This window comes from Zootoca vivipara, chromosome 16 (assembly GCF_965207765.1).
Source record: "Zootoca vivipara chromosome 16, rZooViv2.hap1.1, whole genome shotgun sequence".
NCBI lineage: Eukaryota > Metazoa > Chordata > Lepidosauria > Squamata > Lacertidae > Zootoca > Zootoca vivipara.
In genome coordinates, this window is record NC_142599.1 from 23,425,716 (window position 1) to 23,452,102 (window position 26,387).

At 45.7% G+C, this 26,387-nt stretch overlaps 2 protein-coding genes across 2 annotated transcripts; both read left to right on the top strand.

Moving 5' to 3' along the window:
• The first annotated feature begins 6,216 nt into the window (after positions 1–6,216).
• On the top strand, positions 6,217–16,218 carry LOC118076325 (phosphatidylethanolamine-binding protein 1). The gene is made up of 4 exons (XM_035098989.3): positions 6,217–6,432; positions 8,811–8,920; positions 10,004–10,104; positions 14,342–16,218. Exons 1-4 carry the CDS (start codon positions 6,298–6,300, stop codon positions 14,557–14,559), a joined length of 564 nt encoding a protein of 187 aa, XP_034954880.1. The 5' UTR covers positions 6,217–6,297; the 3' UTR covers positions 14,560–16,218.
• A 1,677-nt stretch (positions 16,219–17,895) lies between these two features.
• On the top strand, positions 17,896–24,030 carry CHCHD10 (coiled-coil-helix-coiled-coil-helix domain containing 10). The gene is made up of 4 exons (XM_035099203.3): positions 17,896–18,057; positions 21,326–21,542; positions 22,965–23,115; positions 23,729–24,030. The coding sequence occupies exons 1-4, from the start codon at positions 18,011–18,013 to the stop codon at positions 23,746–23,748; spliced, it is 435 nt and encodes a 144-aa protein (XP_034955094.1). The 5' UTR covers positions 17,896–18,010; the 3' UTR covers positions 23,749–24,030.
• Positions 24,031–26,387: the final 2,357 nt, after the last annotated feature.

Below are 26,387 nucleotides of genomic sequence, written 5' to 3' on the forward strand. Positions count from 1 at the left end.
CTTTAAAACATAGAAAAGTGAAAATACTAAAAGGGATTAAAATTACCTCAACTCTGTAAGCATCGGGGTAGGCTTGTCTAAACAGGAATGTTTTTTAGCAGGCGTCAAAAAGAGCTGCAGTGAAGGAGCCTGTTTAATCTCAATAGGCAGGGAGTTCCAAAGTGTAGGGACTGCCACACTAAACGACTGAGTTCTTACAAATACGGAAGGGGTGCTATAATGTGGCATCTGTAGCAGTGCCAATTCTGCAGATCAAAGCGGTCAAGTGGGCATATGTAGATTAAGGCGATCTCGTAGGTAAACTGGTCCCAAGTTTTTAAGGGCTTTTTACGCTGAGAGTTACAACCTGAACTTGGCTCGGTAGCAGATAAGATTGGCAACCGGCACAGACCTCTGGTCTCACTCCTGGCAGCTATCGTGCTGCAGCCTTCTGCACTAACGCTTATTCTGGTCATCATTACAACAGCAAATCAGTTTTAAGTAAATTTTAAGTAAATAACATACAAGTGCATATAAAAGAGCAAGAGAAGTGGAGAGGTGATGGTTCATCTAATGATGATCCTGCCAAGAGAGTTCATGGCTGCCTTGTAGGAGGGGTGAATCTTGTCAATTTCAGTTTCTTTCAGCACTACAGGGGGTTGGACTAGATCAGTGCTCCCCAACCTTTTTATCGCCGCGGACAAGTCAACGTTTGGTCATTTTACTGCGGCCCACTGGGGGGGGGACGTTGATTGTTTATATTTTCTTTAGATTGTTTTGATTTAATAATTTTAATTTAATTGTATTTAATGTTCCTTGGGCGGCCTGGTACCAATTGATCCATGGACCGGTACCGGTACCATGGCCTGGGGGTTGAGGACCACTGGACTAGATAACCCTTGGTGTACCTTCCAACTCCACAATTCCTACGATTCTCATTTTTCCAGTCTTCAGTTCACTTCATTTCAACATCATTTTGTGATTTATTTTTTTAAAAAAGATGTCCTTATGAAAATTCATCAGCGTATGAATGCAAATTTCTCCTAAATTGCACAGTTTTGTATGCCGTTTTGCCTAATAGCCACACGATTGCAAAGCAACTTCCCCAAGTATAATGCAATTGTGTATGTTGTTTTCACCAATAGATGCAGTTCTATGGAAACCTTACATCAGCATATGCATTTTTGTACAGTGGTACCTCGGTTTATGAACACAATTAGTTCCGGAAGTCTGTTCATAAACTGAAGCATTAATAAACTGAAGCGAACTTTCCCAGTAAAAGTAATGGAAAGTGGATTAATCTGTTCCAGACGGTCCGCGGAATACTTAAACTGAAGCGTTCATAAACTGGAGCGAACTTTCCCAGTGAAAGTAATGGAAAGTGAATTACTCCGTTCCAGATGGGTCTGCGGCGTTCATAAACCGAAAATTCGTAAACCGAGGTGTTCATAAACCGAGGTTCCACTGTATATGTTACTTGGCTGAAGAACTGCCTTGCAAAATTCAGTGCAAATTTTGAAAAATGGCTGAGTTTTTATTGTGTTTTGAAAAGTGTGGATCAGATAGGTTTTGACTTTAAATGCCCACTGAATCTCGTTTCTCCTCCATCCCTGTAGGACTTTGTTTCCACACCTGGCAGCGCCACCTGTCACAGCTGCTCCTCCCCATGTACCAAGCAACCAACCTGTTGTTGCACAAGTTAATTATAATCCACTGAACATATAGTATTTCCCCACTTTCTACGGGAGTGCATTTGGAAAGGCTTCCTAGAGGGAGTCTCCTCCCCATCACAGAGGAAGGATTATGCTCTCCAGAAACTGAAAACAGAACAGATGCCATTAAGCAAAGATATCAGCAACAACTGTACGCACGCATAACACACCCACAGAGAGGGAAAGTTGTAATAGCACCATTCTCTGCAAACAAACATCCTCCCGCACAGGTCCACTGGGAAGTCAGGCCAACCCAGAGGTGTCAGAGGAGGAGCTAAGCAACCTATGCGATGCAAGATAACCAGGAGAAACCTACCATTTTGAGCAGCAATAAACAAAGAGTGGTAAAGGGTGTTTACAACTAAGAGGAGTTGGACAAATAAGGAACGCAGCTGATTGTGTGTGATTCTGCATGCTTGAAACTTCTAGGAGCATCTCATCACAGCACACTTGGCAGAAAGGTAACAGACTACTGGAGAAGGAAGTAGAGGAAAAGGAGAGAAAAGCCAAAGAAGGGAAGGAAGAAATGCAGGGCAAAAAGCCAACACCCAGACGATGCCATGGAGATCAACATATTCATAGAATCATAGAATCATAGAATCATAGAGTTGGAAGAGACCACAAGGGCCATCCAGTCCAACCCCCTGCCAAGCAGGAAACACCATCAAAGCATTCCTGACAGATGGCTGTCAAGCCTCTGCTTATTGAGGATGGTCGATGTATCAAGCAAGGAAAGTCAGAAGAAAGTGCGGGGTCAGCAGGGGGAGATGACTCAAGAAATACTAGGAAGGAGGAAAAGGCCACCGGATGAAATCCAGACCAAGGAAGACGACATCCAGGAAACATTCTGAGCTCAAAAGGTATAAAGACTTGACACCTGTTTTTGGGATCCTGTGTTTAATAGTTTGTTGTTGTTTTTTGCCACCTTCCAGGTTGATTCAATAGCTGCTGTGTTTAAAGCTAAGTTGGGGGAATGGAGAACAGGGGAGACCTGCTCACCCACATCCCAGTTGTTCAATCACTCTGGGGCAAAAGGCTCGTTTTTAGAACCATTTTTCAACATGCGTGAGGATGGAGCAATATAGGATTGTGTGTGTGCGTGAGTGTGCAAATACACTCAGTTTTCAGGATCCCCCTTTGCCCGTTTATTTTTTTAGGGTGTGAGGGAACATACAAATTGGCACCACTTGCTTCCTACAAGCAGCATGTATGTGGAGGCCTGCATGGCACCTACCATTTACTGCCCTTGCCCATTATTGTTATTGACCACCTTTGACTGTAAAGTCCCAGGGCAGAAAAATCCAATATGAAAACCTGCTTAAACCATCTGGAATCAGAAGCATCAGTGGGTCCTAAAACATATGCATATTCTAAGGGCCATCACTCCTGCCCGCTCTGCTCACCATCTGCCAAACCGCCTTCCCCCACAGCTGGCCAAACCCCTTCCTTTTAGACCTCACTCACTCCATCGCCTATCCCCTCAAAGTTTGCCCCAAGCACCGCACCTGTACCAACCCTAAAATTCCTTAATATTAATAATGGGGCTGATGGGAATTGGAGTCCAATAAATACTTGGTAGGCCTTTGGCTCTCCATCCTTGGCATAAGGTATCCCAGACAAATTATTAGGCATGGTTTCTCCTCTTTAGAGGCCACATAAGTCAAGGTCAAAGACCCCTGGACGGTTAAATCCAGTCAAAGGCAACTATGGGGTGCAGCACTCATCTCACTTTTCAGATTGAGGGAGCCGTCATTTGTCCACAGACAGGTTTTCCAGGTCATGTGGCCAGCAGGACTAAACCGATTCTGGAGCAACGGAACACCATGATGGAAACCAGAGCACACAGAAACACAATTACCTTCCCACCGCAGTGGTACCTATTTATCTACTTGCACTTTGATGTGCTTTTAATAATAATAATAATGATAAATTTTTATTTATACCCCGCCCTCCCCAGTCAAAACTGGGCTCAGGGTGGCTAACACCAATAAAATTACAATAAAACATAAAAAAGCAATTAATTAAAATACAGATTAAAAGACAATATTAAAATTTTGAACTGCTAGGTTGGCAGGAGCTGGGACGGAGCAACGGGAGCTCACCCCGTTGCACAGATTCAAACTGCCGACCTTCCGATTGGCAAGCCCAGGAGGCTCAGTGGTTTAGACCATAGCACCAACCTGACAGGAACCAGCCCCGCCCCAAGCCACATAACCCAGTGGTACCTCGGTTTACAAACACAATTGGTTCCGGAAGTCTGTACTTAACCCGAAGCGTACTTAACCTGAAGCGAACTTTCCCGTTGAAAGTAATGGAAAGTGGATTAATCCGTTCCAGACAGGTCCGCGGAGTACTTAAACCGAAAATACTCAAACCAAGGTGTACTTAAACCGAGGTATGACTGTACTCCGCATTCATAGGCAGAGTTGTTTTGGCTGGTGCCCTTTGGGACTGGTAGGGTGAAAGGCAGGGAGCCCCACAGTAGGTGGTGCCAGATCAAATGATTGCTGGAGCCAACATATTCTGGTTTTGTCCCCATCCTCCTTCTTGTTGAGTTCTGCAGGGGCAGCACTAAGACTGAGGAGGAGGGAACTGACAGGCAGGGCAACCCACTGGGCTGGTTGTCAGTAAAGAAGGCAGGCAGGTGAAAGCTGGCAGGAGGCAGCTGAAGATTGGTAGGGCAAGGCCTCATTTGCCCTAACGGACCAGGATACACAAGGAAACAGGATATGGAAACAGTGAGGCCAAGCCCCTTGCAGCATGAAACTGTAGCAGGCATATTTGTGTGTGTAAAAGGAACAGGGAGGGAAGGGGTGAGAACAAGCGGCAGGCCCAGAAGTGAGCTAACAGCAGCAAAATGTAGCAGGCATATTTGTGTGTGTAAAAGGAACAGGGAGGGAAGGGGTGAGAACAAGCGGCAGGCCCAGAAGTGAGCTAACAGCAGCAAAATGTTGGGAGGAGGCCCAACAGGGCCCGTCATGCCCTCCAAAAAGCCCTTCAGGGCTCACCCAGCTGCAGAATGTGGAAGGGCCCTCCCATAGATGGTGTGCCTGAAGAAAATGAATGTAATAATGACCCTACTTACCTGGGAATAAGTTTACGTAATTGAATTCAGTAGGATTTACTTCTGAGCAGACATGATTAGGATTGCACTGTAGATATTTAAGGGTTGTTGTTGTTGTTGTTGTTGTTTTGCAAAAGACTGAAGGTGCCTGGAGCTATGATGGCTGCAGAAATCTTGATTCTAATCTCTGCTCAGCCCAGAAGCTTACTGGGTGCCCTTGGGCTAATCAACTCTTGTCCTAACCCACCTCACAGGGTTGTTATGAGGATAACATAAAGTGGGAAGGAAGAGAACCATGTAAGCTCTTTTGTGGAAATGCAGGACATCAATGCAACAGGTACATCAATAATGTTGATATTCTTTTTTTGGTAGGAATCCCAGACTTCACTGAGTGGCCAAACTATCTTCTGCATCATTGCCTGCTCAGAAGTAGAAACGGAGAAGAGACTTGTGACACCTTAGAGATTACCTCTCTGGAAATTGTAGCTCAGAAGTTAGCCTCCTTGTGTTCAGTGGGACCTACTCCCAGGTAAGTGGGTTCTGGATTGCAGCCAGGGTGACCAAATGAAAAATAGTTTGGGGATCCTGCACCTTTAATTGCTGTGTAGAAAACCAAATTCCCTCTTCTAACCAACAATTAAAGGTGCAGAAGCCCCAAACTATTTTTCACCTGTGCCCTCTAATTGCAGTCCTTAGAAAGCAATCCTATTTCTATTTACTCAGAAGTAAGCCTAGGGCTTGCCAATGAGAAGGTCAGTGGTTCGAATCCCCGCGATGGGGTGAGCTCCCGTTGCTTGGTCCCAGCTCCTGCCAACCTAGCAGTTCGGAAGCATGTCAAAGTGCAAGTAGATAAATAGGTACTGTAACAGCGGGAAGGTAAACAGCATTTCCGTGCGCTGCTCTGGTTCGCCAGAAGCAGCTTTGTCATGCTGGCCACATGACCTGAAAGCTGTACGCCGGCTCCCTCCGCCGATAACGCGAGATGAGCACCGCAACCCCAGAATCGGTCACGACTGGACCTAATGGTCAGGGGTCCCTTTACCTTTACCTTAAGCCCCATTGAGCCCTTAACTGCGCCCTTAAAACCTGGGAAGTCGCTTCTGAGCAAACAGTCCGTCTTAGGTGATTATAATATTTTGATTGATTAGAAAAGGTGGCCCTTAATTAGGTGGCTGCTTTTAAATTTTAATATCTATTTTTAATGCAGGCATCCATAGGCGTCATGGGTCTCGAGGGGTGGATGGGGAGCTTGGGGGGCACATTAGGCTGAGGATGCCAGGACCCCCCATCTCTGCTCTATGACATTTCCAGAGCCTTCGACCCCCTCTCCAAAGAGCACACCCCCACCGGCACACCCCTCCCTCTACCAAGAGCCAATGGGCATAAAACAGATAGGTCCCGCCTCCTCTAGGATTACAGGAGGTCGCTGTCACTTATCTAGCGCCAGATTCTCTTGCTCGGACGGGGAGCTTGCGCGCGGGATCTTTGCCCGGGAGAGATCAAGCGGAGGGGCGGCTTTCTGGGTTTTTTCTTTTTGCGAAGATGGCGGTAGATCTCGCTGACTGGGAGGTATCCCTAGAACTCTTGGAGGTGGATGAGAAGCCGGCGGTTCCTCTTTCGGTCAACTACGGGTCGGTGGAGATCGACGAGCTGGGCAAAGTCCTCACTCCCACCCAGGTAATCCACTCCAGCCACAATCCCTTTCCGTGCAAAGAAATTGATGCAAAACGCTTCCCAGCCTTTTGCACAATGGCTGCAATTGCCCTGCCTTCCCCCTACAACGCGAAAAGCGGCGTCTGCTTTTGTTTTTGTTTTGCATGCGTCCATCTCTCCTTGGGTCGAGATCACCCAAGAAAACGTCTGCTCGGTGCAGTGGGACCTCTCCCCGTTGCAGAAAATAAAATATATCCTGCGTTTGCAACGACGCGAGGTGGCAAGGCCCGCGCGCTGTGCATGGCCTCCCTCGTCTAGCGCCGGTGATCCGCTGCAAGCAGATAAAAATTAAAAGCGCCTTGCTTTCGAAAAGCCGCAGGGCGCTTTTTGCCTTCACCGAGGAATATGTGCACTTTAGGATGATGGCAAAGGAATCCCAATTGGAAGGGTCTGCATGCGTCACTTCTGCAATTTATTTTAAGACACCCGAGTTTTTTAATTTGCCATCCATCTGTTCGCTGCATCAGAGAAAGAGAGTTTCCTTTAGAATAGACAGAACGATAAGATTTGGGGTTGTTTCCCCCCCCCCAAAGGGTCGGAGGGGTTGTGCCAAAAATGCAACCGTTGAGAGAGGCTGGGACTTGCAAGCGGCCTGCACAGGTCTGACCTGCCCCGCCTCCTCCGATGCCAGGCTGCTGTCGGAGCCCCTGGAGCGCGTGCCGGGGCTGGCCTGCAGCAAAAGGGGAGGAGCGCGCGGGCACCCGCCGCCGGAGCAGAGCAAAGCCTGCCCGCCGCCCTTTGCACCCTCCGGGAGAGGCGTATACAGCAACGGAAGCGGAGCTGCTGCTGCTTGCAGCCAAGTTGATTGCGGCCCTAGAGAAGGTCCCAAGTTCAAATCCCTCCTATCTTCTGGTGGGGCTGGCAAAGCACTCCTGCCTGCAACCCTAGAGAACTGCTGCCGGTCAGTGCAGGCAAGCTTGAGAAAGATAGGTCCATGGCCAGACTCTGTATAAGGCAAAGTCCTATGTTGTTGTTGTTGTTTAAAAAATATTTAATGCTTTTATTAATTTTACAAAGAAAACCAATCAACAAAACAGTCAAAAATCGATACATACTGCCAAGAAAAAGAAATAGATTCATACATAACAGATTCCATTATGACTTCTGATCACCCCAATGTGGTTCCTTACTTACGTTTTCAACTGCGCAGTTTCCATTGTCTCTACTAAATTGTCTCAGTTGTATTGGTTTTGTAAAATCTCCTACTGTCATGCAGGGGTCAATCCAAACCTGCCAAAGAATTTAAATGTTTACAATGTTCTTTTAGGTTAACTCTGTAAGTATCCCACCAGGACTGGTATTTTCTGACAGCAAACATAGGAAGCTGATGAAGAAGGAAGGCAGCTTCCTATGTTTGCTGTCAGAAAACACCAGTCCCCGGTGGTGCACTTATGAATGAACACATAATTCAATGACAGGTGGGCTGTCTCTCGGTTCCCCTAGATAAAATCCAGCCTTAACTCTCCCTCTTTCCCTTTGGACTATGACAGTGGTGGGAACACATGATCTTCTGACTCCTATCAACCCCAGCTGACTCCTTTCAGTCCAATCACAGATTGCAGCTCTTAACAACTTCCAGAGGGCTGCAGGATCCTCATCCCTGAACTAGGTGAATCCCAGCTGCAGGCCTTTGCTTGGTGCCCCTGCAGGAAAACTGTATATCAGGGGTGGCCAACTCACAAGAGACTGAGATCTACTCACAGAGTTAAAAACTGGGGGTCCAGGTCAAAGTTGTTGAGCTTTTTTTTATGAAGGAAAGCCCTGTTTTTAGGGGTTCAGGTCACAGTTGTTGAGCTTTTAGGGAGGAAGAAAGCCATATTTTAGGGGGTGCAGGGCAAAAATGTTGAGCTTTTTTTAGGGGAGCCAAAGTTGTTGACCTTCTTTGGGGGGAGCCAGTGATCTGCCAGTGATCTACCACAAACATCCAGTGATCTACTGGTAGATCACGATCTACCTGTTGGATATGCCTGCTGTATATAACTGTCCCGTGTGAAATTCTGGGAGTTGTAGTTTGTTAAAGGTGCTGAGAGTTGTTAGGACGCCCCTCCCAGTTCTCAAAGTTCCCTGTGAAGAGCATTTGATGGTTAAACCACTGGGAACTGTAGCTCTGAGACCAGAATAGGGGCCTCCTTGAATTTCTTAGCACCCCTAACAAATACAGTTCCCTGATTTTTCTTTGGGGGGGGAGCCATTGCTACTGGCGTAACAGTGCTTTAAAGGTATTGTGTGAATGTGACTTTGGTTAAGGCATGGTTTGATTGGCTGGATGATGGTGAATGCGTTGTCTTCGTTTTTATATTTTTGAATAGGTTCTAAAGGTCTTGCCTTTTTGCTTCTGGCAGGTCAAGAATCGCCCGACGAAGATCGACTGGGAGAACTGCAATGCAGAAAAGCTGTACACTTTGGTCCTTACTGACCCTGATGCACCGAGCAGGAAAAACCCAAAGTTCAGGTGAGAGGGGCAGGCTGTGAGATTCAGAATTTCCATGCCGGATTTGATCCAGAAGGCAATCCGGGATTTGCAGGAAAGCAGTGTGTTGTTGTTTTTAATAATATATAAAGATTTCTTACCTTTCAAGGTCAAATGAGGCAATTGATAGGTGATCTGGAGGTTGCAGGGGGGTCTTCCTTGGAGGTAAAGGGAAAAGCAGACCTCACCTCTATTCCAACACTTGTTCCTTTATGCAGAGATGTCTGTGGCTGCGCTGCAAAATTTGAACCATCCATTCCGATGCCTGACAAAGGCCTTTTATTTATATTTTGTTTGTAAAATCAATGTCGCTATTCCTAAAAAAAAATCAGAGCGGCTTACATCCATTATACAGAAAAACAAAGCAATAAAGACTAATTTAAAAAACTAAAATTGGAAATCGGTTAACTATTAGATGTCTGCTTGATGGCCTGCATAAGCCTGACACAATAGAAAAGTTTTCAGCAGGCATTTAAAAGTGGAAACAGAAGGTTCCTGCTGTATCTCTCAGCAGAGAGTTCCACAGGACTGGGCTGATAGCAGTAAAGGCTTGGTAGCTTGCCGTCGGAAAAAGCCTCATCAGCTTCTGGCAGCCCCTGCACTTTGGAACTCCCTGCCTATTGAGATGAAGCAGGCACCTTTGCTGCCCTCCTTTTGGCTCCTGCTAAAAATGTCCTTGTTTAGACAAGCCCAGCCAGTTGCTTAGAAAGTTGAGCTAGTTTTAATCTGCTGAGTATTTTAACTTTTGTATGCTTTAAAGTATGGGTTTGATCTCCCCCCCCCACCTTTGATTTTTGTTTTATGTTTTTACTAAACCATTTTGAGGTTTTTTTTTACAATCAAACAATTTATTAGGTAAATAAATAAATTTGGGGAACAACCAGCGACCCTTGAGCTTATGCGGAATTGGGTTTGAGAGTCTTCGTGGATCGGGCCTAGCTTCACAGAAGCTGGAACCCTGCTAATTCTATTTTTTTAGTGTTCCTGCAAGATTTACTCTGGGGAAACTGAGGCAGGTGCTCTCTCTCTCTCTCTCTCTCTCTTGCTCTCTCTTGCTCTCTCTAGGGAGTGGCACCACTTCCTAGTGGTCAATATGAAAGGCAATGACATCAGCAGCGGCAAAGTCTTGTCGGACTACGTGGGCTCTGGACCACCTAAAGGAACAGGTAAGCACCTGTAATGCTGGTACCATTGCTTTAATGCAAGGTCTGTGGAGTGTCTCAACTCAGTTTGCACTTTTTTGGGGGGGGGGGGAAGCAGACCTGTTGGATCAGGGCAGGCTGCAAACAGCGAAAGAAAAGCTGCAAAGCTAAACAATTCTGCTTCAGTAATTTGCATGGCTGAAATAAGAGCATAAGGAGACAGGCTCCTGGTACATTTCCGAGCACATTTCAAAGCGTTGGTGCTGACCTTTAAAACCCTAAATGGCCTCAGCCCTGTCACCCCCATCAATCAACCTGGACACTGAGGTCCAGAGCCGAGGGCCTTCTGGCGGTTCCCTCACTGCAAGAAGCCAAGTTACAGGGAACCAGGCAGAGGGCCTTCTCGGTAGTGGCACCCGCCCTGTGGGACACCCTCCCACCAGATGTCAAGGAAATAAACAGCTATATGACTTAGAAGACATCTGAAGGCAGCCCTGTTCAGGGAAGTTCTTAATGGATATTATTATTATTATTATTATTATTATTATTATTATTATTATTATTGGATATTAGTAATTGTAAGGGGGTGGGCTTACAGGGAACAGCCACCCCTCATCAAATCCAGCTCTTCGAACGGCTCTGACAACAGCGGGACAGGAGACAGGAAGGAGGAAGTGAGCGGAGCGGGCCAGGGTTCAGGCAGCCTCCAAGAGCACTACCTGCAGCCTGTGATACCAGCAAGGAAGGAGGGGCCAGCAGAGAGTTCTAGCGGGGAAACAGCAGAGGGGTGTCCTTTCAAATTCACCCCGGAACTGAGGCAATCAGCAGCTCGCAAACGCAGGGGGGCAGAGATTTGGGGGTCCCCAAACTACTCTGCTGGGGGAGGAGCCGAAAAGCGCCATTGGGAGAATCCGATAGTACTGAGGAGACATGTTTTCATGAAGCTCTTGCACTGTAAATAACGTTCACGATAAATGTATTAAAGACAAGATGATTTGGAGTGTCGTTGCTCGAGGGTAGCCAGCAACCTCCCTGACAGTAATAATAATAATTTTATTCTTTATGGATATTATTATTATTATTATTTAACTTTATTATACCCCTGCCCATCTGGCTGGGTTTCCCCAGCCACTCTGAGTGGCTCCTAACAGAATAGTAAAAGCACGATAAAACATCAAACAGTGTTTTATTGTGTCTTTATTTTATGTTGGAAGCCGCCCAGAGTAACTGGGGCAACCCAGCCAGATAGGCAGGGTATAAATAATAAAATTGTTGTTGTTGTTGTTGTTAGAGCCTGCTGGATCAGGCCAGTGGCCCATTTAGTCCTGCTCCCACAGTGGCCAGTCAGGTGCCTATAGGAAACCCGCAAGCGGGACCTGAGCATAAGAACACACAAAATTCCTCAGACTACTATTGCGTCATTGATGGTGGGTGTTTAACCTTCCAGGCTCAAAGTAGAAGTCTCTTGGTGACTGCAAAATCCACTTTTGTTGTCTAGCCATTAATCCACCCATACTAACACAGCAGCACTATCCCTTGTGGACAATAGCGCTTTGAATAGCCCAGAAAGGAGAAGGACTATGGCTTAGTGGTAAGAGTACCTCCCTGATATGGTAAGGTCCCACATTCAATCCCTGGCATGTCCGGATAGGACTGGGAATGCCCACCCACCCACAATCCCCAAATCTGATACCCCGGAAACAGCTGCTGGTTGGTGTTGACAATATGAAAACATCAATCCACAGCCCAGTCATCTTCTCCAATTGGAGTACCAAGAAATATATATTCAGATTTATAGTGATTCAGCTCATTGCATTTTTTGTAGACCCTTATATGAAATAAATGGCCACCGGATGGCATTAAAGGTGTATGGGGGTTCCCCCTTTCTTTCGCACTGTTACGATTGTAGATTACGTTTTAGTTGTCTGCTTATACATTCGTACCTTGGTTGCCGAACGCCTTGTAACACATATGTTTCAGCTCCTGAACGATCGAAAACCGGAAGATGGGTGGGGTATAAATAATATACAGTGGTACCTCACAAGATGAATGCCTCGCGCAACGAAAAACTCAAAAGACGAAAGCGTTTTGGGATGTTTTTGGTGACTCGCAAGACGAAGTTTTCTATGGCCGCGCATCGCAAGACAAAGCTTTTCGGTGGGGTTTTGTTTTGTTTTTTGCCACAGCAAACCGCGATTCGCAAGATGAAATTATAGCAAGAAGAAGCGACTCGCGGAATGAATTGCTTTCGTCTTGCGAGGCACCACTGTACAGTCATGCCTTGGTTTAAGTATGCTTCGGTTTGAGTACTTTCAGTTTAAGTACTCCGTGGACCCATCTGGAATGGATTAATCCACGTTCCATTACTTTCAATGGGAAAGTTCGCTTCGGGTTAAATACGCTTCAGGTTAAGTACAGACTTCCAGAACCAATTGTGTACTTAAACCGAGGTACCACTGTATTATTATTATTATTCCGGTTTTCATACGATTTTCGGAAGCCAGATGTCCGCCGTGGCTTCCGACTGGCTGCAGGACGCTTAGTTTTTGAACGGTTCTGGGAGTTGAATGGACTCCCAGAATCAGGGTGGATTTGATTTAAATCAAACTGATTTAAATCACGATTTAAATCATGATTTAAATCACTAGTCAGTAAGGCTTGATTTAAATCATAGTTTTCTACATAAAGACTAATTCATAGAATCATAGAGTTGGAAGAGACCACAAGAGCCATCCAGTCCAACCCCCTGCCAAGCAGGAAACACCATCAAAGCATTATTGACATATGCCTGTCAAGCCTCTGCTTAAAGACCTCCAAAGAAGGAGACACCAGCAAGAATTGCTGGTATACTACCAATTCTTGCTGGTATAACTTTAATATGCAAGTAGATGAAGATTTTTAGAATAACAACTTTTCATATTAGTTTTTTATCCCCAGTTTAATAGGTTAATCATTCATATTTGGACAACTTTACTGTTGTACTTAGGAAGGAGAAAAATAATCATTACCTTAATAACAATTTAAATAGATTTATTCAACTGAAACAATAACATTACAGCATATGTTATTTGCTTAAACAAACATCCATGCTTGTTAACTAATTTGGCTAAACAAAAACAAAATATATATATTTTAAGAAATTTAGACTGTCAGCCCAGCCTACACATGAAAAACTTAAATACTGTCCACTCCAAACAATCAGAAAAATATTGTTTCTGTTCTATTCACTGAACTTCTTGAAACTTAGCACTGAAGGGGTTGTTTCTGTATTCATAGGTTTGTAGAACAATAGGATTAAGGTCTTTTCTCTCAACTCTGTTCATGTTATAACATTTTTGCTGTGAAGAAGAGGCATGTGATCTCTGTTGAGTCAAATTCAGTTTTGAGAACTGCAAAAGTAAACCAAGCATCTGTGATATCATCTTGTAGGCAGAGAAACTGCCCAATAATCTTACAAAAACCTCTGGAAGAGCATGACATTGTGAATGGATTAATGGAATTTATTTACCCAAAAAATTAAACATATACAACCTTATTCTACATAATTAAAAAACTAATCTTTATTTCATGATGGAATAACCTTTGGATGGTAATATATTTTCCTCAAAAAGCATTTTATTTTAAAAAAATCAATTTAAATCAAAAAAATCTGATTGAAATAAAAAAAATCCGATTTTTTTAAAAAAAAATCATTGATTTTTATCCACCCTGCCCAGAATGCACTCTGTTTGAGAACCAAGGTACGACTGTATTTTGTTCCAATAAAGCAACACAAATTATTTGCAAAATAATAAAATAAAATTAGAATCCTTTGCATATGCTACTGCCATGGTTCCCCCCGCAAAGGTTGGGCCACCATGCCCCTTGGTTTGATAAACTCATCTCCAGTGCCCACCAACCCTATTAAAAAGCATTATTCAGAATAGTGGTTTGCATCACCCACTAAGGAAGATAATAAAATTACTATGAGTTGCACATTTCATCAAAATCCAATTCAAACGATTTAGTTTTTTTCTGCAAAATTAATGGCCTTGATCCAGTGATACCAGCTTTTCAAAATCTGATAAGCTATTACACCTCCCAGCACCTTCATGCCCCCCCTGCCTCTAAGCAACCCCCCCCCAAGGTAATCCCTTGGCCCCACTTTGGGATCCACTGTGTTACTGGATGGCTGTGACTTGCGTGTGATGGAGGGGAGGTTCGCGATCGCTTCCTCCTGACACAGGTGCGCAACCCTTGTTTTCTCTCTCGCACGCTGCAGGGCTCCATCGCTACGTGTGGCTGGTCTACGAGCAAGCCCAGGAGCTGGAATGCAACGAGCCCATCCTCAGCAACCGGTCCGGGGATAAACGGGGCAATTTCAAAGTGGAAAGTTTCCGCAAGAAGTATAAGCTGGGGGGCCCCGTGGCAGGAACATGCTACCAGGCCGAGTGGGACAACTATGTGCCGTTGCTCTACAATCAGCTGTCTGGGAAATAAAACCCGCCTCTTCCAACCCCCCACCCTCCCCCTGCTCTGATTCCTTCTCCTAGAACGGAGATCTTAAGCCCTCTACAACTCCCACTATCCCTGACCATTGGCTAACCTGGCTGGGGCAGATAGGAGTTGTACTCCAAGAGGGGCACAATGTGGAAGGAGGCTGTCTTTAGCACTCCCATTTCCTGTAGTGTTAAGTAAATTGGATTGAAGACTAATAAGTGACACACACACACCCTGCTCCTGAAACTCCAACAGGGATAGATTGATTCTGCAAGATGATTGGCCATACTAGACAGTTTCTGGTGGGGTGACAGTCAGAGGTGCAGTAAATGAATTTGTTACAACAAAGGAACTGTGGCAAAACATCTCTCTTTTGTGTGTGGCATTTTATCTACTTTTGGAGCGGTGTGGTGATGTTTTTTGGATTGGAGGGATGCACAGAACTCACACTCCTTTAGAATCCTCTTTGCTGCAAACCTATTTAGATTCCCATGTCCCTCAAAACAGCTGCATCACCTTATAACATAAATTCTGGGGGTTTAAACAATGCGGTCAGCAGCATGGAGCTGCCCGGGATCATGCTGTTGAGTTTTCCACCCTGCTGTTGAAATTTCCCTACACCACCTCGAGATGCATAGGGGCAGTGTTCTCCCCCTCCAAAACAAATCACTCTAGGCTTTCAAATATTCGTAAGCTCAGCCCAGTTCCAAGGAGGCCTTTCCTGGGACTGTTGAGTTACTTAGCCCGGAATTGCTTGCAAGCTATGAAACTGGGATTTCAAAGGGAGTGGGATAACATTAAGCAGGAATTGCTGGCTGTCCAGTTTTTTCTCGGAAAACAAAACCACAAACAGCCACTTTTCTCCTTAAAACCAAAAATTGTTGCACTAAACCACAAATGGGAGCCTTTTTTATTTGCATGTTGGAAGTTTTCTTCCAGGACAAGTGCTGACAGCGAGGAGAAAGACCAGCAGAGTCGGGGACTGAAATGTGGGCTTTATCCATTGCCTGGCGGTGCCAACCCGCGTGAAGTCACAAACACCACAAAGGCAATGCATGAAATGGTTCCATGTGTTACAAGGGGTCGCATTTGGGACTTTTACCTTTGGTCTTTGCTTCCCTGTACTTGCTACCTTTGGAGACAACACACCTAACCTCCAGCAGAGGCCAAGATGAGCGCCTTCCCCTTTAGTATGTGGTTAAAGAGAGACGATCCCCTGAGGCAGCTCCATCGTTTGTGCTTAAGATACAGGATGCTGGAAGGTGCTTCTCGGGCTTTGGTCCTCTGCTTAGATCCTGGCTGTCTTTAGTTTCTCTTGGTATCTCCACAGGATCCTGGTGTCCTCGTGAGCAGTCGATTTTAGAAATCTCTGCTTTCTTTTGTCCGTGATGTGTTTTTTTTATGAGGTTCACCCCACTGCCTTCAGTCTCATTTTGCCAATATATCTAATGTAGGAAATGTTTCTCCTCTGCCCCACCCCCTCCCCCAAAATGTGTCTCTTAAACCAATGTGTAAACAAGGCCTTTTGATGTTCTTGGGAGATCTTTGAATGCTGCACACATACATTGTCACTTGCGTTTATAGCCCTCTGTTGACAAGGGGCTGTGGTTTATGCTTTGACTCTGTTCTCGTTCTTTGAATTAAAAGCTTGGAATTGAAGGTGGTCCTTTGCTTTTTATAGCTGTAGAAATGTATTATAAAAATATGACACTAGAGAGCACTGTAGAACAGTGACACATCAATGGGACATTGCATTTGAGAGCTATGTAACCTTTTTTTAAACTGCGTTTTACTGATCAGTGTAGATCCAGCCTTAGGCTCCGCTAGTTTAATGGAGCCTCCATGTGGAGAAGAGGCTGGAGACATCGTCTGTTCCTAGCTTCATAGGCGTATTTCCAGCCACTGTTGGAGAATGTATTTAGATTGATATAGATATATCCATCCATGCATCACTGGCAGTCATTAGGGACAATAGCACACAAAAATGGCTTATATTGGGGAAAATAAATTATTAAAATATTAGGAGATACTTAGCAGTAAAATGCTGATCAATTTTCATGAGGGGTTTAAAAAAAATCACAAACTGATGTGGAAATCTTGTAAAAATTAGAACACGGGAACAAAAGTTTGCGTATTTGCTCATCCTTAACCCTGGGAATGGAGCTACAAAGTTTTGGAAACGGGTATGGCCGAGAGGCTGAAACACCCAATAGCATTCTATGCTGCAACATCGTGTTCCAGGTCCCACTGTGTCTGTTAAGATTCAGCTATACAAGGGGAAGCTGGTTGCAAAGGAAAACTCGAGAAAGATGTTCCAATGCAGGTGGACTTTAGTGTTATTGATTTTCAGTGAAATACACACCCACGCAAGTGCTGTGGAGGGAAATGAAGGCTACCTTCTCGCTAGTTGCATAATAGTTACTTGACACACAGAGAAAAGAGTGCCATCTGGGTTTTTTTGCTATTCTGCAGCATCTCTGTTGTTCTGCTAGAGTAGTCAGGACAACGTGACAATCACCTGAACACAAGTCGCTCTGTCTTTTGTGTCTTCCCACCCACCCTGCTCCCAGTAACATGGAGAAAACACCACTGTGCTCCCCTGTATGGTTTTCTTAAGTCAAAGACACTCGGATTATGCATGAGAGAAAGCAAGCAGAGATTTCACCCCCTCCCTCTAGTCATTGGAAGACGTTAAACTGCGCAGCTATTCAAGCAGGCATAGGCAACCTTGGCTCTCCAGATGTTTTGGCACTACAACTCCCATGATCCCTGACCACTGGCCCGTTAGCTAGGGATGGTGGGAGTTGTAGTTCCAAAACATCTGGAAAGTCAAGGTTGCCTATGCCTGTATTAGAGTGAGGTGATCCAGATAATGCATTCATGGAGAGGCTATCAGACTCCAACACCCATCAAGCATCACCAGCATAGCTAATGGCCAAGGATTATGGGAGTTGTAGTCCCAAAACATCTGGAGGGCCGAGTTTGGGGATGCCTGAGCTAGAGACACTGACAGAGCGTCGCCAGCAGCTGTTAGATATGATAGGTAAAGAGAACCTCCAGGTTCAAAACAATTTTACAATATATTTACCTAATCGTCAAAAGGAACCAGAAAGCTCCGTCAATAGGCGGCGTTGCTGCGCCTCTACAATTTATAGCTCTATGAGGAGGGGGAGGACAGGTGTCTGTGAATGGGCGGGGGGAAGTGTCTCCAAACTAGCGTCGGCAAGAAGAGGGCAGAGACTTCATTGGCTGCGCGGCTTTGCGCCTGCTCAGAGCGAACGTTCTAATTCTAATGATTGATGCTGAACCACGTGGGTTCCATTCTTGAAACTAGCTGCGCAACGATCGAGTTCAAGGAGACTCGGAGTGTCTTTTGCAAGGAAGCAGCAGGAGGAGGAGAAGGCCGGCCGGCAGTCAGGAGCAGCGCTGATATAATAGACCCAAGATCAACATGCCCAGGGGCAGCCGGAGCGTGGGATCCCGGTCGACCGTGGCCAGGTACGAGGGCAGCGTCTAAGCAGCGAGGTTGGCAAAGTCACCTTTAAATAAGAAAGGGCTTAGTTTTCAAAGGAGCAGTTGCAAGGGCCCTCCCTCTGTCCTGGGGAAAAACCCCTATCACTCCCCGCCTCATACCAGGAGGGAAGAAAATCGTTCTCTGTACACGCACATTTCTTTATGTATTTGTGTTATAGCGTTTGTATCCTGTCGCTTCTCGAAGGACCTCAAGGTGACCTCTCTTCACTCCCTTCAGTTTTTTTCTCACAACAACCCTGTTAGGTAGGCCAGGTTAAGAGAGAACAGCTGGCCCAGCCAAGGTCATGCAATGAGCTTTTTGACTGTTTTCCCTAGCCTCAGACTGACTCTCTAACCACTATACCAGAGTGTGTCTTGTGGGTCAAAAATGCCGAGTTCTGACACTGGAAATAGGTGGGGAAGTTTGGGGTGGCTCCCAATTCACATAAAATAAAATAAAATAATCTTTGGGGAGGAGGTTGTTGATTTTAATTTTTTTTTCCCGCCCATCCTCCCAGAGATGCCCAGGGCAGCAGACACCAAAGGGGTAAGACAGTAGCAGTGAATTGAACATAAAACTGTCGCGCTTACCACTAATCAGGACCCCCACCTTATAAATGGACGCACCTTATTCCCGTCATTGTAAGTTCATCAAATTGTAGAGTTGGAAGGGACCATGGGGGTCATCTAGTCCAACCCTCTTTTGTCCTTTGTGGGTGTCGAACCCATGACCCTGAGATCAAGAGTCTCAGGCTCTACCGATTTGAGTTTTTTGCTGGGTTGTAACCTGTCCCAGGACCTTAGGGTGAAGGGTTGGTAAAAAAAATAGTAATAATTTCAAGGTCACTTAGGAACAGTATCTTTCAGCCATCAAATGCCCAGGAAAACAGGAATGTTTTTAAGGAGGGTAGGAGAGGCAACTCAGCAGGGAGGGCATTCCACAAATTAGGAACCAACACCTAGAAGGTTCTGTCGTGCGTCACTGCTTTTGAGTGTGGGTAGCTGAAGGTTGTTGGTTTGCTCGTAGATCTGAAGGCTATCAGTGAGATCAGGCCTGGTTAAAATAATGAGATTCCACTTTTTAGAATGAGAAAAGGCTGTTTGGAAGTCTTAAACTGCAAAATAATAATTGGTAGTGAGGATGCTGCTTTTTTTTTTCTTCCTTTCTAAAAAAATGTGGCTGTTTCGGTTTTATGGTGTGTGTTTTTGCAAGGTGCTCTTTTCTGGAACATTCTAAGGCTTTGTTTCCATAACCTCTCCCTTCCCTGGTAAAGGCAGCAGCAAGCAGTTCAATAGTTTACTGGGAAACACACACACACACGGTTTTTAGATTTCCCCCATCAATTTCCAGCATTGAACTTGTTGCCTCGTGGAGGTGCTAAGATACCTTCAGGTCAGGATATTGGAACACAGGAAACTGACTAATACAGAGTCAGACAATTGGTCCACCTTGCTCGGTATTGCCTACGCTGGCTGGCAGCAGCTCTCCAGGTTTGCAGACTGAAAATATTCACTAGAGAGCGGGCCAGAGATACTGTAAATAAATAAATAAATACATTACAAGGATTTGGGATGAGGAAGAGGGAGGACTAGAACAGGCATCCCCAAACTCGGCCCTCCAGATGTTTTGGGACTATAAATTCCATCATCCCTAGCTAACAGGACCAGTGGTCAGGGATGATGGGAATTGTAGTCTCAAAACATCTGGATGGCTGAGTTTGGGGGTGCCTGGACTAGAACGTTCTGGATACAAATCTAATATTTGAGTTGTATTTACCTGCTGTTTCACTTGATGGCAAAAATCGGCGAGCATCCCAAGGTGACCTTTTGGAATTGCTGGTTGTGTTAACGTCGGTCTTGTGTTTAGATTGTTTTGAAAGAAAGTGAACTCTGCTCCCTGGTGGGTCAGAAGTAAACCAAAAGCTGTGCCAGATTCAGCTAGCCGGTTGTGACAGCAGGAACCCACGAAGATTTGAACACAAGGGCTTTTGCCAGCACAATGGGGCTTTCCCCTCCCCCCTGTCTGCCCCACAAAATTGATTCGGGGGGGGGCCATTGAGAGCAGTGTTAGAAACTCAGATATATACCGTATTTTTCGCTCCATAGGATGCACCTGACCACAGGACGCACCTAGTTTTTAGAGGAGGAAAACAAGGGAATTTTTTTTTTTGCTTTCTTGAATTGTCCTAGGCATAGCAGCCAACTCTTAGAGGCCTAGGTGCCTTTGCCCCCCCCCCCCAAATTAAATATTTGAGGAAGCTTATTTTGCAAAGGGAGAAAGCTCCATTTCTTTTAGGGTCAGCTCAAAGTTGTGCAGCTTCTTTTGCAAATGGGGAAAGCCCCGTTTTTGGGGGGGCGGGGGTCAGCTCAGAGTTGTGCATCTTTTTTGCAAAGGGGGAAAGCGCCATTTTTTAGGATCAGCTCAAAGTTGCCGAGTTTCTTTGCAAAGGGAAAAAATCCTTGCAAAGGGAAAAATCAACTCACAGTTCTGCAGCTTCTCTAGGAAAGGGACCCATTTCTACAGTTTCCAGACAGATAATCTAATCAGCCAGTCACATGTCTCCCTCTGCAGACAACTATTGAGGCCTAGGCAAGGGGCCGGGAGGGACTGGGAAGGAGCTAGCTCCCTTATCTCCCTCTCTGATCTCTTGTAATCAGCTGCTGAGCTGGTTCCTTTCTCTTTTCCTCTTGTTAGCCTTTAGTTCTTTCTTTAAAAAAGTATTTAAAAAGCACGATGCCCCTGGGCAATTCGGCTCCAGGGACCACGCATTCGCTCCATAAGACGCACAGACATTTCCTCTTACTTTTTAGGAGGAAAAAAGTGCTTCTTATGGAACGAAAAATACGGTAAGCTAGGTGCCAAATGGCCTCTTAGACCAGGGTTACAGTCGCCAAAACGGAATGCCTAGTTGCCATTTTTCAATACGACTTTTTGGTTCCTGAATTTCATTCTGGTTGTGCAGATAAAATGTGACAGGTAGAATTCCACAGGACGTGTCCCTAGTGTGTGAGCACAGTCCAGATCCAAGGATCTCCAGGCATGCACCTCCAGATGGTGGAGACGCCAGGTGTCAGTCATTCTGGCGCCCGGGCATGTTGACTTGGTGGCAAGTAGCTGGCAGGCAGGTGCAAAATGCACCTGGTTGGTTGGTGGCGGTCATAGTCCATCAGGTTGGAGAAGACCACTCTGTTGGCAACCCCTGAACCAAGTTTTCATTGGTTCTTTTATTTCCTCTTCTCTTTCTCTCAACAGCCCATCTCATGCCCACCCCCCAGCTCACCCTCCTCCTTCGGCAATGGCTGCTCCAGCTCAGCCCCAACAGCCTGGCTTAATGGCCCAGATGGCTACGACCGCGGCAGGAGTGGCTGTTGGCTCTGCGGTGGGTCATGTGGTTGGTGGCGCACTCACCGGGGCCTTCAGCGGAGGGAGCAGCTCCGAGCCGGCCAAGCCAGCCAGCGGTGCTGTCCAGGTGAGGCTGTAATTGTCAAGTTGCTCTGTGTGTGTGTGTGTCTGTGTCACTAAGGGGGTAGGAATGACTGCTAGCCTTCTAAGTGCACAACAGTGCAATTTTCTGTGCATTCTTCTTCATCTATATCGGTGGTCCTCAAACTTTCCTCTGCGCCCACACTTTCAGGATAAAAAAATTGTTTGTGCCGCACCAAATTTTTTATCAATACAAAATGCATTGGAAAACATCGAACACAACCACTTTATGATATGATCATGGGGCATCCGGAAACTATAAAACAATGCAGCTACATAAGAACAGGAATCAGTCCCAGAATATAATTATAATCAAGCTTCTTAGATATATACCGTACCTTGAGTGTGTGTACAAATTCAATGAGAGGCGTGAGCTTGCTTTTTCTCACCTCCTCATCAACATGGAGAAGCCTTTCTCTTTTCTGATCGTTCATATTTGACAGAGTTGAAGATCCCTGTTCACAACAATATGCTGTGGAGAACTGTAGAAGAATAGCCAGTGCTCTTGAGAGTTGTGGATGCTGTTACTGGTTGTACATTCCCCAAAAATAATCTTTATCCTATCGTATCCTATCCTGTACTGAAATGTTGACATTTTCTTTTATTGTTCTTGAATCTTCCTGCCACACTTCACATCCTCTCCTGCCATACCAGTTTGAGAACCGCTGATCTGCCTTATGGTTATGCACTGTAATGCAGCATACAAGATGATAAATCCCCGCCCCGAGGAGATTGCAGTCTAAAATCTGATGCAGGAGAGTGTTCATAGAATCTAAGAGTTGGATGGTACCTCAACGGACATTTTATTCTGTGAAATGCCCTGGATGAAGGGTGGTTTATTATTATTATTATTATTATTATTATTATTATTATTATTACAACAACTGCAACCCCCTGCCATGCAAGAATCCTGCTCACAGCCATCTCTGGTTGGGTTCAGACCACCAGCCATGGGCCTAATTCTGTCTGCTAGGCCCCTCCATTTCGCCCAGGAGACCATTCCAGCCAAGCCACACCCACCTGCCCTCCCAGCATTGTTGCATGCCACACACTCAGCAGAAACACTTCTCTAGCAGCAATTGGGGGGGGGGGAATGTCTGTGCATGTATAGACCTATTTTATGCAAGGTGGGACAGGGGTAGTGGCCATCATTGGAGATGGAGAGAGCCTGGCATCCTCTTGACCTCCATGGGATGACTCTTGCTAGCTAAAAGTAGACACTTTGACGCTAAGCCGTTTGGCTATGGGTTTAATTAAAGGCAAAGCCTGCCTGGAAGATTAGCTTGGTAGAGCTGTCCTTGGTTAATCGGGAGACGTTACATCTGCAAAACCATTTCCTCCCGGGTGAAGTCCCTTCTCGGAAAGGTTCACCTGCGGTTATTTGCTCCTCTCTTTTCCTTGTCTGCAGGAGTCCAGGCCGCAGCCAGCCTATCAGGGATCCCAGTTCGGCCCCTGCCACTACGAGATAAAGCAGTTCCTCGACTGCGCTACCAACCAGAGCGACCTAACGTTGTGCGAGGGCTTCAACGAGGCCCTGAAGCAGTGCAAGTACAACAGCGGTGAGTGTTTCAGCACGGAGGCGAGCGCCTCATCACCTGGTTCTCCATTGGGGTTTGAGAGATGGCTGCGAGTCTCCTAACCCTGAGAAGGGTCCCTGTTACTGCTCTGAAGCCAATGCGCTGGGAGCATACCCAGCCCTGTCAAAACGGAACAAACCTGTGCAAGAGCATAGGGTCCTAGAGGGGATTTGGAGGTCATAAAGTCCAACCAATGGAGACAGGTCCATAAGAGCAAATGGGGCACTCACTGCCCCACCAACCTCAGGCAGCCTGCACCAGTCTACCTTCTGACTTACAACCAGTCCAAGGGTTGGCACTGCCTATCATCAGCTTCTTCCTCCTCCTCCAATTAGTTGGCTCTGCTTGCCATTCACTGTGGCGCCACCTACTGTTGGCCTCCCTGCCTTCCACCTTACCAGTCCTAGTGGGCTTGTTTGTTTGTTAAGGGTGCTGGGAATTGCAGCTCTGTGCAGGGGGAGGGAAACTACAGTTCCCAGGATTCTTAGCGGACAAGCAGTATGCGCTAAATGTGCTTTAAATGTTTGGCATCACCTTCAGGCGCCAACTGTCTACTCTGTGCTGAAACTGAGTCTGTTATTCTTCCTTTCTGCAGGGGTTACTTCCCTCCCATGAGGACATTTTAGCACTAATGCCGCAAAATGAGAAGAACCTGGAAAGAGCAACAAACCAAAGGAGCCCAGAAGGGCTGTGGACTGGAAGACAGAGAAAGATGAAGGATCTGATCAGATTGGGGGGGGGGGGACCCAAAGCTCTCTAGTGTTGTTCTCAGTTGTAGGCTGGCAAACAAGGAGAATTCTAGCTGAAATTCTTATAGCAGAGTTTTAAGGATCTGTGTCCCACTTGAATTCTTGTAGAGAAATGTAAAATAAAAGGAGATGGTTTTATTTTAATCTACAACTTGTCTATATGTTTCTGTTGATTCAAACACACATGTGCGCTCATAAACATTTTCGTTAACCACTCTGTGTTGTAGTGGTCAGAGTGGCAGACTAGGACCTTGGAAAGACCTCTGTGAAGCTCACAGAGTGACCTTGGGCAAGTCACTTACTCTCATCCGAACCTACCTCACAGGGTTGTTGTGGTAGATTAAATGAGGAAGGGGAGAGCCATGTATTCCACTTTGGTTTCCTTGGAGGAAAAGGTGGGATATAAATACAGTCTATAAAATTGTTTTCCTGCAGTTTCCAGCAACTGGTATTCAGAAGCATTACAAGCCGTGACTGCCCAACTCTCCAATTTGGCCCAGGAGGCCGATTCCTACGATCCCTGATCTAAAATCGGATGTGATGGAGTCAACATGGGAAGGGAAACTGAGGCCAGGGTCAGCCAACAGTTCCTGCAATTGGGGCTGCCGCCTTCCGGAGGTGGCTGGGGGGAACAGGAGCAGCAAGTGACCCCCATTGCAAGGTCAGACTCGCAACAGAAAGGCTTTCTAACATAGGGAAATACTCAGCTCCTGGTCTTCAAAAAGGCTTGTCTGGACTGCTGCTAGATATTTCCACTTTTTCCCCCCTAACTAGAAGTAAAAGATTACCAATCAAACATTCCAACCTGCCCCAGCCCTGCCCCGCTTTTCCCAACCCAAAGGCATCGCTCAAATGTAAACTATAACAGTAAAGTTCATGCGAACACAGAACTGGAGGGAGACAGAAAGTTGCTGATATCAATATGAAGGAAAATGTATTATTGAATGCAGAAGGTAAAATTAGTCTTCGTTCGTGTGCTGACCACTAGTCTGCCATTAAGGTCTCTTGGGTTTTTTTTGCACTCTGGGAAAAGTTTTTGCATCAGTTTTTCAGAAAATGCTAGTTCCCAAATTACATTATACCATTTTTGTACGTTTAAATCGTTTGCTTCTTTCCAATTTCTAGCTAGAATACTATTGCCACCAATAAATAAGCAAATAAATGTTTATGCAATTAGCCTTTGTTGTCTATACTGAATTTTTTTAACAGGTTTTCCCCAGTACTTTTGTTATTTCTATAAAAAAAAATCTCATCCCAGAACTGGGTGGATATTTCAGGTTCTGATACTTTCTTCCTTCCCTGCTCCCCCTTTCCTTCCTACTCCTCTCTTGTTCTCCCCCACTTCTTAATTCTTCTTTCTTTTGTATTTCTTCTTCTCTGGCTGATCTCAAAAAGGTAGACTTGAAGCAATCCACTCAATTCCTTCCCTCCCTCACTTAAAAACCACACAAACCGTCATGGCTGCTCTTTGCCACAAGAGGGTTCTCTGGTCTCCTCCATGATTAGCGTAGAACCACTCTAAATGTGCTATAAACTCATTTGGCCCCTAAGGAAAATGCCTGAGTCCATTCTGAACAGCTGAGAGCCAAGTGCATGCTGGGAAATGTAGTTCCAAGGGAGAGAAAAGCACCTGCCACTCCAACTTCCCAGGAACCAGAAGTAAGTAACATGTTTAAAACCTCTACAGTATTTACTCGAGTCTAAGGTGCACCTTTTTTGCCAAATTATGTTGCAAAAATTAGCATGCATATTGGAATCGATGGTTCATTAGACTCTAGTAAATACAGTGATTCTCAGCAAGAGCCTTCTGGGCACCATGAGAGATCCATGTGAGCACTCCTGTGCCCACAGGCACCACGTTGGGAACCCCAGGGTTAGAGTCATGCTTAAGGACGAGGTTGAAATCTTCCCATAGCCAGCCACTCTGTCTCAGCCCAGCTACTTTGCAGGGTTGTTTTAGAGCAGGGTTTCCCAAATGTGGGTCTCCAGCTGTTTTTGGACTGCAACTCCCATCATCCCTAGCTAGCAAGGCCAGTGGTCCGGGATGATGGGAGTTGTAGTCCAAAAACTGCTCGAAACTCACGTTTGGAAAACCCTGTTTTAGAGCATACAATGCAGCTCAAATCCCCGCTTAGTCCTGTAGCTCAGTTAGCTGAGTGACAGCTGTCATGAAGACTAAAATGTTGGGCCGGTCACTCTCCCTCAGCCTAACCTACCTTGCAGGGTCGTCGTGAGGATAACGTGGGAGTTGGAGCATTCTGTATAAGCGCCTTGAAAGGAAAGGTGATAAAGAAATGAAATTTCCTGGGGCAGGATCTGGGTTTTCAAGGCACGGGTCGAAGTCACTTTGCTTTCAGGCACCCGAACCTGAGATGTTCTTTGGGCCTCTTGTCCTTCTCTTAAGCACTTTCCCACTGCTCCTAAGAATAGCCACAGTGTAACAGGAGGAGCAGCCCCCTGCTGAAGCACAGAGGCTTCACCAGGTTATGGAAATGCTAGCAGAGT